The sequence below is a fragment of the Camponotus vicinus genome, unplaced genomic scaffold (assembly GCF_025532165.1).
Source record: "Camponotus vicinus isolate PSW18456_S1 unplaced genomic scaffold, iyCamVici1.0 SCAF_1, whole genome shotgun sequence".
NCBI lineage: Eukaryota > Metazoa > Arthropoda > Insecta > Hymenoptera > Formicidae > Camponotus > Camponotus vicinus.
In genome coordinates, this window is record NW_028141945.1 from 308,252 (window position 1) to 323,814 (window position 15,563).

Consider the following 15,563-nt stretch of genomic DNA (forward strand, 5'->3'; position numbering starts at 1 on the left):
GTACTATATACAGGAGTCATTTTAAAAGTTACCCACTCCAATTCATCAATTGGTGTAAAGAAAACACATAATTATTTCTAAGAAAAAAATGCAATTAACTATTACATATTTTTTTTTTAAAACAACTGTTTTTTTCATACACCAATTGATTTCTCACATTATTTTGTGCATAAAAATATTAAGGTAAAATAATAAAAAAATTTTATGGTTTATGTAAAATTGAGAAATTATTTCAAGCCTCATAACTCGAAAAGTACTCAATGAAAAAATACTTTATTATAGTGTTTTGGAAAGCTGTCGAGATAAACTATAAGAATAAGTAATAAAAATAGGAGGTTCCGTTTAAAAAATTAAAGATAACCTTCATGTGATCTTCAAACAATTATCCAAGATCAAATCAATAGCATCATCTTATGTTTCCCTTCGAGTCAAGCAACTTTTGTCTGAAATATTTGTTTCTACAATCAGAAATAAAAAGTTATTGGAATGAATAACGTAAAATGATTCACCCTTTATATACAAATAGCAATTAGATCATCACTTAAATGTACTATTTATATACAAACGGTTTCTATCTCATACCTTATCACTACAAAAGATCAATTCACGATGCAACATTTTTTTCAACGTGTAGACATGTTGGAATATTCATTAGGAAAACTCAAGATAAGTAGTGTGGCCTCGTACGCGTTACATTGTGTGAGTATTTATATATTGCGAGTTCCAGTAGCGCAAAAGTGAGAAAGAGACTTGCGTGATAAAGATCAAGATCGCAATAACATTTCGCGATTGAATCTTGACTCAAGAAGAAGTGAAGACTTTATATAATTATTTGAGTGTATAATCTTTATAATCTTTTGGTATTTAAAAACAATTGTTTCAAAAGTTCTTTTAAGAAAAGAAATCCGCTCTCTTTTTTTTCTCTTTTTTTGATTAGCTTATTGTATTTAATTATATTATATTTGTGAAATATGATAAATTGTGATATATAACTAATGGTGAAACACATCAAGTAACAGTGCCAAATATCTTGCCCAAGTATCGTTGTTTGAATGTCAAATGCTACAACAGTAAGTATTAATTTTGTATTTTTTTAGCATCATGTAGTTAAAACTTTCGATTTTGCTCTTTATTTTTTCAAAACACAAAATAATTTGCGCAAAGTTTAAATATAATTTAATAAAAAATTCATTAAACAAAGAGTAGATTTTATGGTAAAATGTTTTTTTTGATTGTTTCAATTCTTTAAAATATATTATGTAAAAAATTATAGCAAGTTATTATTCGGAGGCAGAATTAAATGTACATTTAAAATCTCGTAATTCATAATTCTCCTAAATTTAATTGTATACAAACATTTCAATTAAACAGTGATGATGGAGCGCTTACATTGTTGCATAAACGTATGTTTGATTAGAAAATCAAATGATTGAATATTCTATAAATACTCATCTTTAAATTTTTATTAAAAGGAGAAAAATTATACATTTGAAGCAGTAAATATTTTTAAAGATATCACCGAAATATGACATACAAAAGTGGAATATAAAATATTTATTGTTTTTGTTAATGTTGTTAATGAGTATAGATTCGATACTCTTAAACGAGTTAGAAATAATCAGGATGTATTTCGTTGATAAATTATTCTCACCGACATTGATTTTATATTCAACTTTGAGCAATGATATGTAAATATATGCACATCATATTAATCATCGTATTAACATCAATAAGTCTTCATTAAATATTCAATGATGTAAATATCAAATCTTTGTCGTGTATGTGTGTGAAATTCCAATATAATTCTACTCTAAAAAGTAATAATTTATGCATTTGCGTACATAAACTATTCAATATGTTTACAGCCTACAATGATGGACTTAATCTTTTTGATACTGTGCGCTGTGCTCGTTGTTTTAATAATTTCTTCATTTTTATCGACAATGTACAATTATTGTGTCCTTCGACGAAAACTCAACAACATTCCTCAATGCGGCGTATTTCCTGTTGGTGTGGCACTTGAATTAAGAAACGTAACGGATCATGGTGAGGAACTTTACGAATGATATTGTCATGTATATATATACTTTTATAAATTATATAAATTACATCACTTATATATATATATATATATATATATATATATATATATATATATATATACAGGGTGACCCATTTTAACTTAGGCAGCCAAATAACTCGAAAAATAAGCAAGATAGAGAAAAATGTTTTAGACAAAAGTTGTATGGTTTCGAGGGGGCCATAAGATGGTATCATTGGTTTGACCTTGAAGAGTCATTTGAAGGTCACGTGAAGGTCACTTCAATTTTTTTAAATGGAACATCCTATATATTTTTGTACATTCTTGTAGCTCATCTCGAGAGCTTTCCAAAACACTATAATTAAGTACATTTTCGTTAAGTACTTTTTGAGTTATGAGGCTTGAAATAATTTCTTAATTTTACATAAACCGTAAAATATCTTGTAAAATATTCATTTTTCGATTACCTTACCTTAATAGTTTTATGTACAAAATAATGAGAGGAATCAATTGGTGTAAAGAAAACACATAGTTGTTTCGAAGAAAAAATATGTAATTTGCAATTAACAATTCCATATTTTTTCTTAAAAACAACTATGTGTTTTCTTTACACCAATTGATTCCTCTCATTATTTTGTACATAAAAGTATTAAGGTAAGATAATCGAAAAATGAATATTTTACAAGATATTTTACGGTTTATGTAAAATTAAGAAATTATTTCAAGCATCATAACTCAAAAAGTACTTAACGGAAAGGTACTTAATTATAGTGTTTTGGAAAGCTCTCGAGATAAGCTACAAGAGTGTGCCAAAATATATAGGGTGTTCCATTTAAAAAAATTGAAGTGACCTTCACGTGACCTTCAAATGACTCTTCAAGGTCAAACCAATGATACCATCTTATGGCCCCCTCGAAACCATACAACTTTTGTCTAAAACATTTTTCTCTATCTTGCTTATTTTTCGAGTTATTTGGCTGCCAAAGTTAAAATGGGTCACCCTGTATATACAGGGTGTCCTAGACCACCCGTACACCCCTTTTCTTTCAAAAACTAAGCATTTTAGAGAAAAATGTTTCAGACAAAAGTTTTATGGTTTCGAGGGGGCCATAAGATGGTATCATTGGTTTGACCTTGAAGAGTCATTTGAAGGTCACGTGAAGGTCACTTCAATTTTTTTAAATGGAATACCCTATATATTTTTGTACATTCTTGTAGCTTATTTCGAGAGCTTTCCAAAACACTATAATTAAGTACCTTTCCGTTAAGTACTTTTTGAGTTATGATGCTTGAAATAATTTCTTAATTTTACGTAAATCATAAAATATCTTGTAAAATATTCATTTTTCAATTATCTTACCTTAATACTTTTATGTACAAAATAATAAGAGGAATCAGTTGGTGTAAAAGAAACACAGTTATTTTTAAGAAAAAATATGTAATTGTTAATTACAAATTACATATTTTTTCTTCGAAACAACTATGTATTTTCTTTACACCAATTGATTCCTCTCATTATTTTGTACATAAAAGTATTAAGGTAAGATAATCGAAAAATGAATATTTTACAAGATATTTTATGATTTACGTAAAATTAAGAAATTATTTCAAGCCTCATAACTCGGAAAGTACTTAATGAAAACTAACTTAGTTATAGTGTTTTGGAAAGCTCTCGAGATGAGCTACAAGAATGTGCAAAAATATATAGGGTATTCCATTTAAAAAAATTGAAGTGACCTTCATGTGACCTTCAAATGACTCTTCAAGGTCAAACCAATGGTACCATCTTATGGCCCCCTCGAAACCAAACAACTTTTGTCTGAAACATTTTTCTCTAAAATGCTTAGTTTTTTAAAGAAAAGGGGTGTACGGGTGGTCTAGGACACCCTATATATACAGGGTGAGCCATTTTAATTAACGCACGCAATTATTTCGGAAACAAAGCATTTTAGAGAAAAATGTTTCAGACAAAAGTTTTATGGTTTCGAGGGGGCCATAAGATGGTATCATTGGTTTGACACTGAAGAGTCATTTGAACGTTACGTGAAGGTCACTTCAATTTTTTTAAATAGAACACCCTATATATTTTTACACATTCTTGTAGCTTATCTCGAGAGCTTTCCAAAACACTATAATTAAGTACCTTTTCGTTAAGTACTTTTTGAGTTATGAGGCTTGAAATAATTTCTTAATTTTACATAAATCGTAAAATATCTTGTAAAATATTCATTTTTCGATTATCTTACCTTAATAATTTTACGTACAAAATAATGAGAGGAATCAATTGGTGTAAAGAAAACACATAGTTGTTTTTAAGAAAAAATATGGAATTGTTAATTGCAAATTACATATTTTTTCTTCAAAACAACTATGTGTTATCTTTACACCAATTGATTCCTCTCATTATTTTGTACGTAAAAGTATTAAGGTAAGATAATCGAAAAATGAATATTTTACAAGATATTTTACGGTCTATGTAAAATTAAGAAATGACTTCAAGCCTCATAACTCGGAAAGTACTTAATGAAAACTAACTTAGTTATAGTGTTTTGGAAAGCTCTCGAGATGAGCTACAAGAATGTGCAAAAATATATAGGGTATTCCATTTAAAAAAATTGAAGTGACCTTCACGTGACCTTCAAATGACTCTTCAGTGTCAAACCAATGATACCATCTTATGGCCCCCTCGAAACCATAAAACTTTTGTCTGAAACATTTTTCTCTAAAATGCTTTGTTTCCGAAATAATTGCGTGCGTTAATTAAAATGGCTCACCCTGTATATATATATATATATATATATATATATATATATATATATATATATATATATATAAAATTTAAAACAAAAATTCGTTATTCATTTTAAATCAGTATAATAATTAAATAATTAGTATAATAATAAAAAGTAATTACTATAAATATCTGATTATGTATTTATTTATAGAACGTGTACTATGGATGACTGAACGTATGCTACGATATCTTAAAGAAGGAATGTACATATATTGGATTGGCCTGAAACCGTTCATTAATCTTTATAAACCTGAATTATTAGAGGTAAGAAAGAAAAGAGCTTTGCTAGTGTAAAGTATCGATTGTTATATTTTTTGCGATGATAAATATATAAATACATAATAATTTATTATTATAAGAAAGCGAAACTTTTTGCGGAAGTAAACGTTTTAAATGTATTATTAAAAAATATTTTATTATTATTATTAAATAATATAATTATTATCAAAAAGATTCAATGTAATAATTACATGGAAAAAAATAATTTTTTTAGTTATTAACACAATTATTACTTTTGCATACATATGAAAAGTGATCAAATTTTATTATTATATTAAATTTTTTAATTTTTTAACAGAAAATTTCTTTCTTTTGGTGTAATAGAAAATTTTTTTCTGAATAAATTTTTATTTATAAAAATATCAAAATTCGCTGTTAAAATAAAATAATATATTTCTAGTAATTGTTTCTTACCGTTTATTGCTTTTATGCATAGTAGAAAATTATTCATTATTTTATCAAAATAATTTTATTCGTATATGTGTATATCATATTGTGTCTCATATTATGTTGCATATGAGCGTGTGTATTTGTGCGTGCGCACACGCTGAAGCTGCTTTAGCAAAATTGTTTTCAATTTTAGAAAAAATTAAAATTCCGAATAAATCTTTTTTTTCGCCATTTATGTAATAAATTGATTTAAATTTGCTACAATAGTATAAGATATTTACCAAATTTGTAAATTTCCCTTTTTATGTAAAACAAAAAAGTTCATTTAGCCTTTTTAGTGATCAAATGTGATGAAATTATCTATACAAAATGAAAAGAAGATACATTATTTAAAATATATATAAGAGATAAACTTGTATTTTATCTTATCTTACTCTCTTATTATTTACTCTATTTTATCTTATTTACGTTATCAAAAAAAACGCCTTTGTTTTTCGTCCGAAATAATTCACGATCAAACTATGGCACGCCGTTTTGCTATTTAATATCATCATAAAAATTCTATCACATTAAAATAATACTCAAGAAAAAGGAATTATTATTATGTCTAGACATATTTATAATTCATCAAATTATTATTTAGCTATGACATAATTGAAGATGCAGAATTTAAATTATGTCTAGACAAAAAATTAATTCTAAATTTATTTTATGTTATAACAAATATTTTTCGGGAGTAAAAATTATGGACATAATTTTAATTCCCGAATTTTTATTATGTACATAATTTCAATGACCGAATTAAAATTCACGAATTAAAATTATGCACATAATTTTAATTCCCGAATTTCCATCATGTACATAATTTTAATTCCTGAATTATTCCACTTTGCAACTTTCCACGCGAAGCGAGGGGGACGGGGTGGGTGCGGGAGGGGGGGCCGAAGGCCCCCCTTGCACCCCCCCGTGTGGGTGTGTGTGAGTGCTAGTGCCATCGGTATGACAGATTTTCTAACCTGAATAGTCCTCAACTTTAAGCATTAATATTTCGCTTCGCGGAGCAGAGCGACACTTTTTTCTGCCAGATTCGGTCATTTCGTGCAAAAACGCATCGAATGAGTCTAATTTTATCGATATTTGAGGTGAGGCCCCTAAACTGAATAATTACCGTAAAAACAATTATTTTATCTGAATCATGGACCTAAGAAGATATGGATGGAGTCTAGAGCCGGGGCGGTGTGAAATTTGCGGTAAGGGGGGTGTATAGCTTTGTCTCTTTCCAAAAGCAACCTTCGGGTGTTTCCGGCATATCCGATAATGCCCGAAAGATTATATATCCCATATTAGCTAACTTTCGAATAAAAATACATGTATTTGGAAAGAGACAGAGCTATACACCCCCCTTACCGCAAATTTCACAGCCCCCTCGCCCATATGAGCGCTTTAGACTCCATCCATATCTTCTTAGGTCCATGATCTGAATACATGAAAGATTGAAAATCATATTATTGAAAATAGTCATCGAGGAACACGAGAAAATGTCATTAACTGAACATAGAACTTTAAGGTTATGTAAAAACGCGGCAAAAGACACATTATACATTGAGATTGCGTTCGTAGGACGGGGGCATATGTGTAAAACCTTGTGTCCAGGATGCTAGAAATCGGTCCGAGTTCTCGGACCGAGAAATGTGTAGCCAATTAATATGCAGTTTTTACGGAAAGGCAGCAATTTCATTGCGGCTTAACGCCGCGATATCGAACGTAACGCCGCGCGTAGACGTGTAGGGTTGCCACCAATCACGAATTTCTATTATGTACATAATTTTAATTCGTGAATTTTAATTCAGGAATTAAAATTATGTACAAAATGGAAATTCGGAAATTAAAATTATGTATATAATTTTAATTCGTGAATTTTAATTCAGGAATTAAAATTATGTACATAATGGAAATTCGGGAATTAAAATTATGTGCATAATACAAATTCTGGAATAAAAATTAAATATATAATTTTAATTCATGAATTTTAATTCGGGAATTAAAATTATGTGCATAATACAAATTCTCTATAAATATTATGTCTTAACATAATAAAAATTTCTTTCCATTTAAAATTTAATATGAAATCTAGGATTAAAATGACAGTCACACGTAATTTTAATTTTCAATTTTTATTCTGTTATAACATAATTTTTATTTACCGAATTTCTATTAGGACATGACATAATTTTTAAATCGTGATTTTCTATTATGTCGTAGCTTAATTTTAATTCACTGAATTATTATGATAGCTTACATAACTTATATTCCTACAATTATTATTTTGTTACGATATAAATAAAAATACATTAATATTATCTCAACATAATAAAAATGAATTAATATTATGTCTTGACAAAAATAATTCCACGTATAGGCTGTATATTTCTTTATGGTCCATATTTTGAATCCTCTTTCATCGATGAAAGTGCCTCTAAAAGTGGCTTATAACCAATCAGAAGGCTTATAAAGTCACTTTTAGAGGCACTTTTATCGATAAAAAAGAATTTAGAATATGGACCTATGTATTTTGAATTAATTTTGTCAAGACATAATTTTAATTCATTTTTATCATTTATATCATTTTTATTATGTTATAACATAATAAAAATGATGCCGAAAAACTATCTACTTCAGTTTAAATCAATTATTGAATTTTTATTTTAGGTTAAGAAAATCTTATTAATAAATAGCAAAACGGCGTGCCATAATCAAACTTTACTTTCCAAATTAATTTGTACATTTTATCACAATCTCTATTATCGATTTAAAATATTATATAGAATATCTCCTAATTTAATGATATATCATGAAAAACGTATGTAACGCGTTAAAATAAATAAATAAATTGAAAATCTAGAATAAAATTTATGTATACAAGATACTATTTCTGAAAAAAATTAAAGAAAGGACATCTTGTATAACAAATGTGATAAATTATTATATACATTTATATTATTTCTAAACTTATTTTTGTAGATTATTATGCCCAGCACCGTAAATATTGAGAAAGGACATCCTTATTATATGCTGGAATCTTGGTTAGGCAAAGGACTTCTAACATCTACAGGTAAATCCACAATCTATTTCAGTCTATTTTTTCATAGACCATTTTTAATATTTCGTTAAATATGAAAATAATTTTGAGTTTATATTAGATTATGCGTTTATGATATATGGTTATTCTCGAAAGTATTTTGAACAAATTATAAAAAGATGAGTAAAGTTTGACTTTAATACATATGCAAATTTGTATACATCTGTACCCTGGCAAAAGAAAAAGAAGACACATTCTTTCACATTATTATCCTTGTCCAATTATTTATGTAATTGATTTCACATTAATATTTATTACTATTATTTTACATTAATATTAATTATGTAAATTGACATGTTCTAAAACATCACTAAGTTAATTGTTTGTGTAATTGTTTTTATCTATATAATAAATATTTATTAACAATATGCAAAACAAACATTAAAATGTCATAAAAAATATAATAATATCTATATAATAATAGATTTTTTCATTTTTATTTATAAATATTTATATAGTCTTTATCTTTCATATGGTGTTTTTAACATTTACTTAAATGTATCATTGTTTCATACTACTTTAGGAAAACAATGGTTCTATGATAGAAAACTGATCGGACCAACGTTCCATTTTAGTATATTAGATCAATTTGCTGTGGTTATGTCCGAAAAAGCAGAGATCTTGACAAAATGTCTCGAGAAAGAAATAGCAAAAAATCCAGGGAAGGCCATCAATATTTTTCCTTTCACTAATAATGCTGCTCTCGATGTTATATGTGGTAATAAATATATATGTATATTATATTATTATAATATATGATATTTCTCTTGAACATAAAAGAGTATTATTAATGTAGTACATTTTATGCTGTAATGGGAAGCTATTACGAACTAGGATATGAATATCAATAGACTTGTCAAGTACACTAAATTCTAATTTTGTTGAATCGACAAATTTATTCGTCATAATAATAAGTTGTAGATGATTGCTCATCAATTTATTCATTTATTTTAGTATCAAAGCAACGGTTAAATAAGTTTATTAGAAAAAGAGATTAGTTTATTTTAACATTAAGTGTAATTATTACTATATTATTTTCGATAATTATAAATATAAATTTCATTTCTTTTTTGGAATAAGCAGTGTAGAATACTTTGAGAGATTTATGACATTAAGGGGCTCCTAAAGTGACTTTTTTACCGATATAACATTATATTTCTTTTGTACCGAAATCTTTTTATTAATTGCACAGAATAGTAAATGCTTCTCCACGATTAAAGTACACACAGAAACAAACCGGGAACCTCCCGATTTTATGTTAAAAAACAAAAAAAATTGAAAAATTACAATCTTTTTATCGGCTTCTGTAACAATATTTGCTTTGTATGTACAAAATAAGATAGGTCCCCGCTAGATATTGCACGAAGGAATATAAATAAACTTTTAGAAATGAGTTTAGAAGCATAATGAAAAAGATTTCGGTTTCTAAACCGAAGTTATTATTTTGCAGAAACGGCAATGGGTGTGGATGTACATGCTCAAGAAGAGGAAACCAAGTATACCGCTACGATACATAGGTTCGAAAAGTCATGAAGTCATGAGTTATAAGTTAATTTATTAGTAATAAAATGATAATATTAATGACTTATTAAGAAAATTTTATAAAAACTAATAGCATATTTAGTAATTAATTCATGAACATAATTGCATCTATATAAATATGCTGTTATATAGATTTAACGTTTTAATCATATTTTTAGAGGTTCGAAATTAATAATGGATCGATTCTTTCAACCATGGTATTGGTCAAGTTGGTTCTACAATTTAGTACCTCAAGGAAGGGAATATAAATCAATAGTTAACATAATCCATAAGTTTACGGGAGAGGTATGCGCAAAAAAAACATTAATGATATATTAAGATCAGCAGAATTTTATTAAATTAATTGTTGAATCTATTTTTTGTTTGGATGAATCCAACAAATTTACAAACGAATAAATATCAAATTTCAGGTAATACGTAAAAAAAAGATCACACGACAATCGCAAAACGGTTCTACCAAAGTAGAAAGTGAAGATGATGAACTTGATATAGGTGATTATAAAATTATAATTATACATATATGTTTTAATGGTTTTGTGTTAATAAATTTTTGAATTATTCTTGATGAAATTTATTTCGTTAGGTAAGCGGAAGAGAAAAGCTTTTCTGGATCTATTACTAGATCAGAATGAGAAGGCCGAAACTCCGTTAAATGATGATGAATTGAGGGCACAAGTCGACACATTCATGTTCGAGGTGAGAGAAAAAAATCTTTGAAATTTAAAGCGAAGCTCCTTCTTATCAGGGTTTATAATATTATTATAAATGAGTATATAATAGTATGAGTATATAATTATAAATGAGTAATAAAAATATATAATGATATAGGGTCACGACACAACTGCGGTTGCGATAACCTGGACGCTCTTTCTTTTGGGCAATAATCTAGAGCATCAAGAAAAAGTTCATGAAGAACTCGAGGAAGTTTTCAAAGATTCAGAAACACCAGCCACCGTAAAGGAGCTGTCGCAATTAAAGTACCTCGATAGGATCATAAAGGAAACTCTCAGAATATATCCAAGTGTACCCTTAATCACAAGGAAATTAGCGGAAGATGTAAAAATAGGTATGATAAGACTTTATTTCTATTAATATTAAGGTTAATATATTTAATATTAAGATTAATATAAAAGATAACAAAGATCTTAAGTTATTCAAATTAACCTATAAATTTGTAAAATTCGTTATTATGCGTATGGCATTGGTTGAATAAAGAAGAAATCAAAACACTAAAAGTAGTATATGATTTTATTGTAAGGACTGGCAGAATCATTTAAAATGTATATATGTTAATCTGTTTTTTATTACACTCTCTAATATATAGGATACTATCCACAGCAATATAACATATGTGTGAGATGACCGACAGGCCGGAAACACTTAAAAAAAAAAAAAAAAAAAAATCGTTATTAGACAATAATATTTTCATTTTAATAATGAAGTGAATGTTTCTGTCTTTTCCCTTATTTATTAAAAGCTAAATTAAAACGTTTTGATGCTCAATAATTTGAAATTAAATTTTAAACGGTCTCTAATTTGTGACAGAATTTAAGATAAAATTTAATTGTCATTTTTTGCTCCGCGTGTGAATTCTTCAAATACCTTTATTATACAAATAGAATTCTTTCACGATTATTATCATGTATATGTAGATTTTTTAAAGTAGATTTAACATTATATTATGGATTTTACACAGAAATATTAGACTCCAAGAATATTTATATTAAAAAAATGAATATAAAATTTTATATAGCAAAATACACAGTCAATTTTATTTTAGGCGATTATACATTCCCGAAAGATTGTACAGTCATGTTGGCCATAGCATTAACGCATACAAATCCGGATATTTGGCCAGATCCATACAAATTCGATCCAGATCGCTTTCTTCCGGAAAATTCGAAACACAGGAATCCATATGCCTACATTCCATTCAGCGCCGGACCAAGAAACTGTATCGGCCAGAGATTTGCTTTACTCGAAGAGAAAATGTTGTTAACAGCTATTCTGAGAAAGTGGAGAGTGAAAAGTGTAAAAGAAGCCGTTAAATACGGGCTATCTCTTATTTTCCGACCAAGCGAAGAAATATGCATCCATTTCACGCCAAAGAAATAATCAATTTAACAGCAAATGTCTATTTTTCTTTATCGTGCGCCATTTTTATAATCTTTTTCATTTACAGAATTTGAATCATTATTCTGGTTACGGATATAGAGTACTAGTATTATACATTATGTTTTTATATACAGGATGTCCCATTTTAATCGATCACCCCGAATAACTTTTTTAATTTTGATTGTAGAAAAAAACGTTTCAGACAAAAGTTATATGGTTTCAAGGGGGACATGAGACGGTGCCATTAGTTTGACCTTGAAGAGTCAGCTGAAAGTCACGTGAAGGTCACCTCCAACTTTTTAAATGGGATATCCTATATGCTTTTACATATTCTTGTAGCTCATCTCGAGAGCTTTCCAAAACACTATAATTAAGTTAGTTTTCATTAAGTACTTTCCGAGTTATGAGGCTTGAATAATTTCTTAATTTTACATAAACTGTAAAATATCTTGTAAAATATTCATTTTTCGATTATCTTACCTTAATACTTTGATGTACAAAATAATGAGAGGAATCAATTGTAAAGAAAACACAGTTATTTTTAAGAAAAAAAATGTAATTGTTAATTGCAAATTACATTTTTTTTTCGAAACAATTATGTGTTTTCTTTACACCAATTGATTCCTCTCATTTGGTACATGTATTTTGTACATAAAAGTATTAAGGTAAGATAATCGAAAAATGAATATTTTACAAGATATTTTACAGTTTATGTAAAATGAAGAAATTATTTCAAGCCTCATAACTCGGAAAGTACTTAATGAAAACTAACTTAATTATAGTGTTTTGGAAAGCTCTCGAGATGAGCTATAAGAATATGCAAAAGCATATAGGGTGTCCTACTTAAAAAGTTGGAGGTGACCTTCACGTGACTTTCAGCTGACTCTTCAAGGTCAAACTAATGGCACCGTCTCATGTCCCCCTTTAACCATATAACTTTTGTCTGAAACGTTTTTTTGTACAATCAAAATTAAAAAAGTTATTCGGGGTGATCGATTAAAATGGGACACTCTGTATAGTATTTAAGTGATATGAGGTAAACGTTTGAACGTTCTTTACGAAGCATCGAGCATATACATACGTATATGAATATATATGCACGAAATATATGAATTACTATAGTTAAGATTATTATTAAGATTATATGTATAGTTAAGATTTAAAGGAATAAATGATTTGTGAACACTTATTACACAAATGTTGTTAATTGTTTTAACACAAGAGATCAATAATATGTATATAGAAAGTAACAGCACATAAATACACATATTTGAATCGATTTAACAGTTATGATTGATGAATTTATATTTAATTAATTTTTAATATGTAAAAATTCTCTTCAGGATTAATTTCTGAGTCACATTTTCATTTTCACTTGAAATCTGTTTTATAGTTATATTATCTTTGAAGTGCATCTCCAAAGAAAACACAATTTCTTACATTATAAATTATAAGATTCATAATTCAGCAAAATTTCAAAAATATCAGACCGACATACACTACGCTTCAATATATCTAAACAGAATTATTATCAAAATAATTATTTAATATCAAATTTATCTCTTACTTCGGCAGAAAGTTTTTATCATTCTGGATTAAATTGGATAATGATCGAACATTAGCTCATGATTGATGTAAGATAGGTACTTCTAATCTAAGAAACAGACATGCAGAAAACATCTGCTAATAAGATTTCAGTTTCAGCTACATTCGTCTGTTTGTGTATTCTTATTGAATAATATAATAATAATTCATAGTATTAATTATCTTACTACATAATAATTATACCAATGTACACTGAGAAAGATAATGTTGAATCAACAACATTAGTATAATTGGAATTTATTTTATTAATTCAATAACATTATTAATCATAAACGTCATGTGTTTGTTTTACATTGATGTTGTTAATTCATTATTTTTTTCTCAATGCATTTAACAAAGAATTTGCCAGAATTCACTCCAAAAATAACTGTAATAATTTCGATAAAGTATGCCTGCAATGAACTGGCTTTCAACAAAACTCTAGTATTCTAGTAAACTCTATTTAGATCAATAATATATTGGCCGTTGAAAGTAAGTATACCAAATAAGTTTGTGTGAAAGACTAAATTGACATAACATGTACATGTGCGCAATAAGAAGAAATTTAATGATAGCGTGAGCATAAACAATTATCTCATATTTTAATCATAACTGAGTATCACTTTAATCGCTATATACAACATTTTCAAATGTCAAAAAACTCGGTCCACATGTTGGTTTTTATTTGCGCATTAAAATCGCAAGCCGAAGATGCTCGTTGAAATCTTGATATTGGATCTTGCGAAAAAATCATGAAAAGAGTTATAAAAAAAGCAGAGTCAGTATATAATTAACACGTATATTTTTAGATTATTAATAAAACGAAATAATGCGCGAATAATTAATTTTTCTATGAAATTAAGCGATTATGATTATTAATAATTTGTTTGTAATAGTATGATATGCTTATTCATTAACAATTAAATGGAATGCAATTATACTTTCATATTCATCATTCAATTAATTAAATCGATATTGTTATTGAATCGTGATTGACAGTATACTGTAATATTTATATTCAGTAATAATTATGACGAAGTATGCATTTGTTCGTTTACATTGCATATGAATAATGTGAGAGAAAAATTTAACAAATTTTAACAAGTTTTGTATCTCATTATAGATATTTCAGCATTATTTGCTACATAGATATGGAGATATAGTTTCAGATATGATAATATATTTCAAAAATCTCATATTCTTTAGATAGAATATATTATATTTTTTAGATAGAATATAAATAGAAATATTTTTTAGATAGAAAATGTTTTAGAAATATATCGATTGAAAATCCATATTTCAAAAATTCCATAATTCCATAATTTTGAGTTAAAGAAACATAAATGATAAACACATGCAACTCATTTACTTTCTATGTAAATGATGTTATATATGTATAATATATATGTATATAGATATAATTTATCTATATATCTATACACATTATCTATACTATAATATTTATATATATATATATATATATATATATATATATATATATATATATATAGATTGTTTAGTGGCAAATCGGTTATGATAATAATTTACAAGTAATCTTTGCTTCATTTTCATCAAAAAAATTCAATTTTTTACAATCGGTAATTAATTTTCCACTTATGATTAAATCGTTAATTAAAAAAATAATAATAAATCATACACATTTATTCACGTTATCGATT

At 27.1% G+C, this 15,563-nt stretch overlaps 1 protein-coding gene across 1 annotated transcript; it reads left to right on the plus strand.

Moving 5' to 3' along the window:
- Positions 1-726: 726 nt before the first annotated feature.
- On the plus strand, positions 727-13,489 carry LOC145968709 (cytochrome P450 4C1-like). The gene is made up of 11 exons (XM_083094402.1): positions 727-1,070; positions 1,866-2,046; positions 4,987-5,099; positions 8,526-8,616; positions 9,167-9,361; positions 10,094-10,160; positions 10,344-10,470; positions 10,596-10,677; positions 10,769-10,881; positions 11,014-11,251; positions 11,966-13,489. Exons 1-11 carry the CDS (start codon positions 1,053-1,055, stop codon positions 12,298-12,300), a joined length of 1,560 nt encoding a protein of 519 aa, XP_082950528.1. The 5' UTR covers positions 727-1,052; the 3' UTR covers positions 12,301-13,489.
- The last annotated feature ends 2,074 nt before the right edge of the window (positions 13,490-15,563 follow it).

Bases quoted from the DNA above. Each gene is read 5' to 3' on its own strand.
- LOC145968709 (XM_083094402.1), top strand. The intron at 2,047-4,986 runs GTGAGGAACTTT...ATTTATTTATAG, and splicing joins AAGAAACGTAACGGATCATG to AACGTGTACTATGGATGACT. The intron at 11,252-11,965 runs GTATGATAAGAC...ATTTTATTTTAG, and splicing joins AGCGGAAGATGTAAAAATAG to GCGATTATACATTCCCGAAA.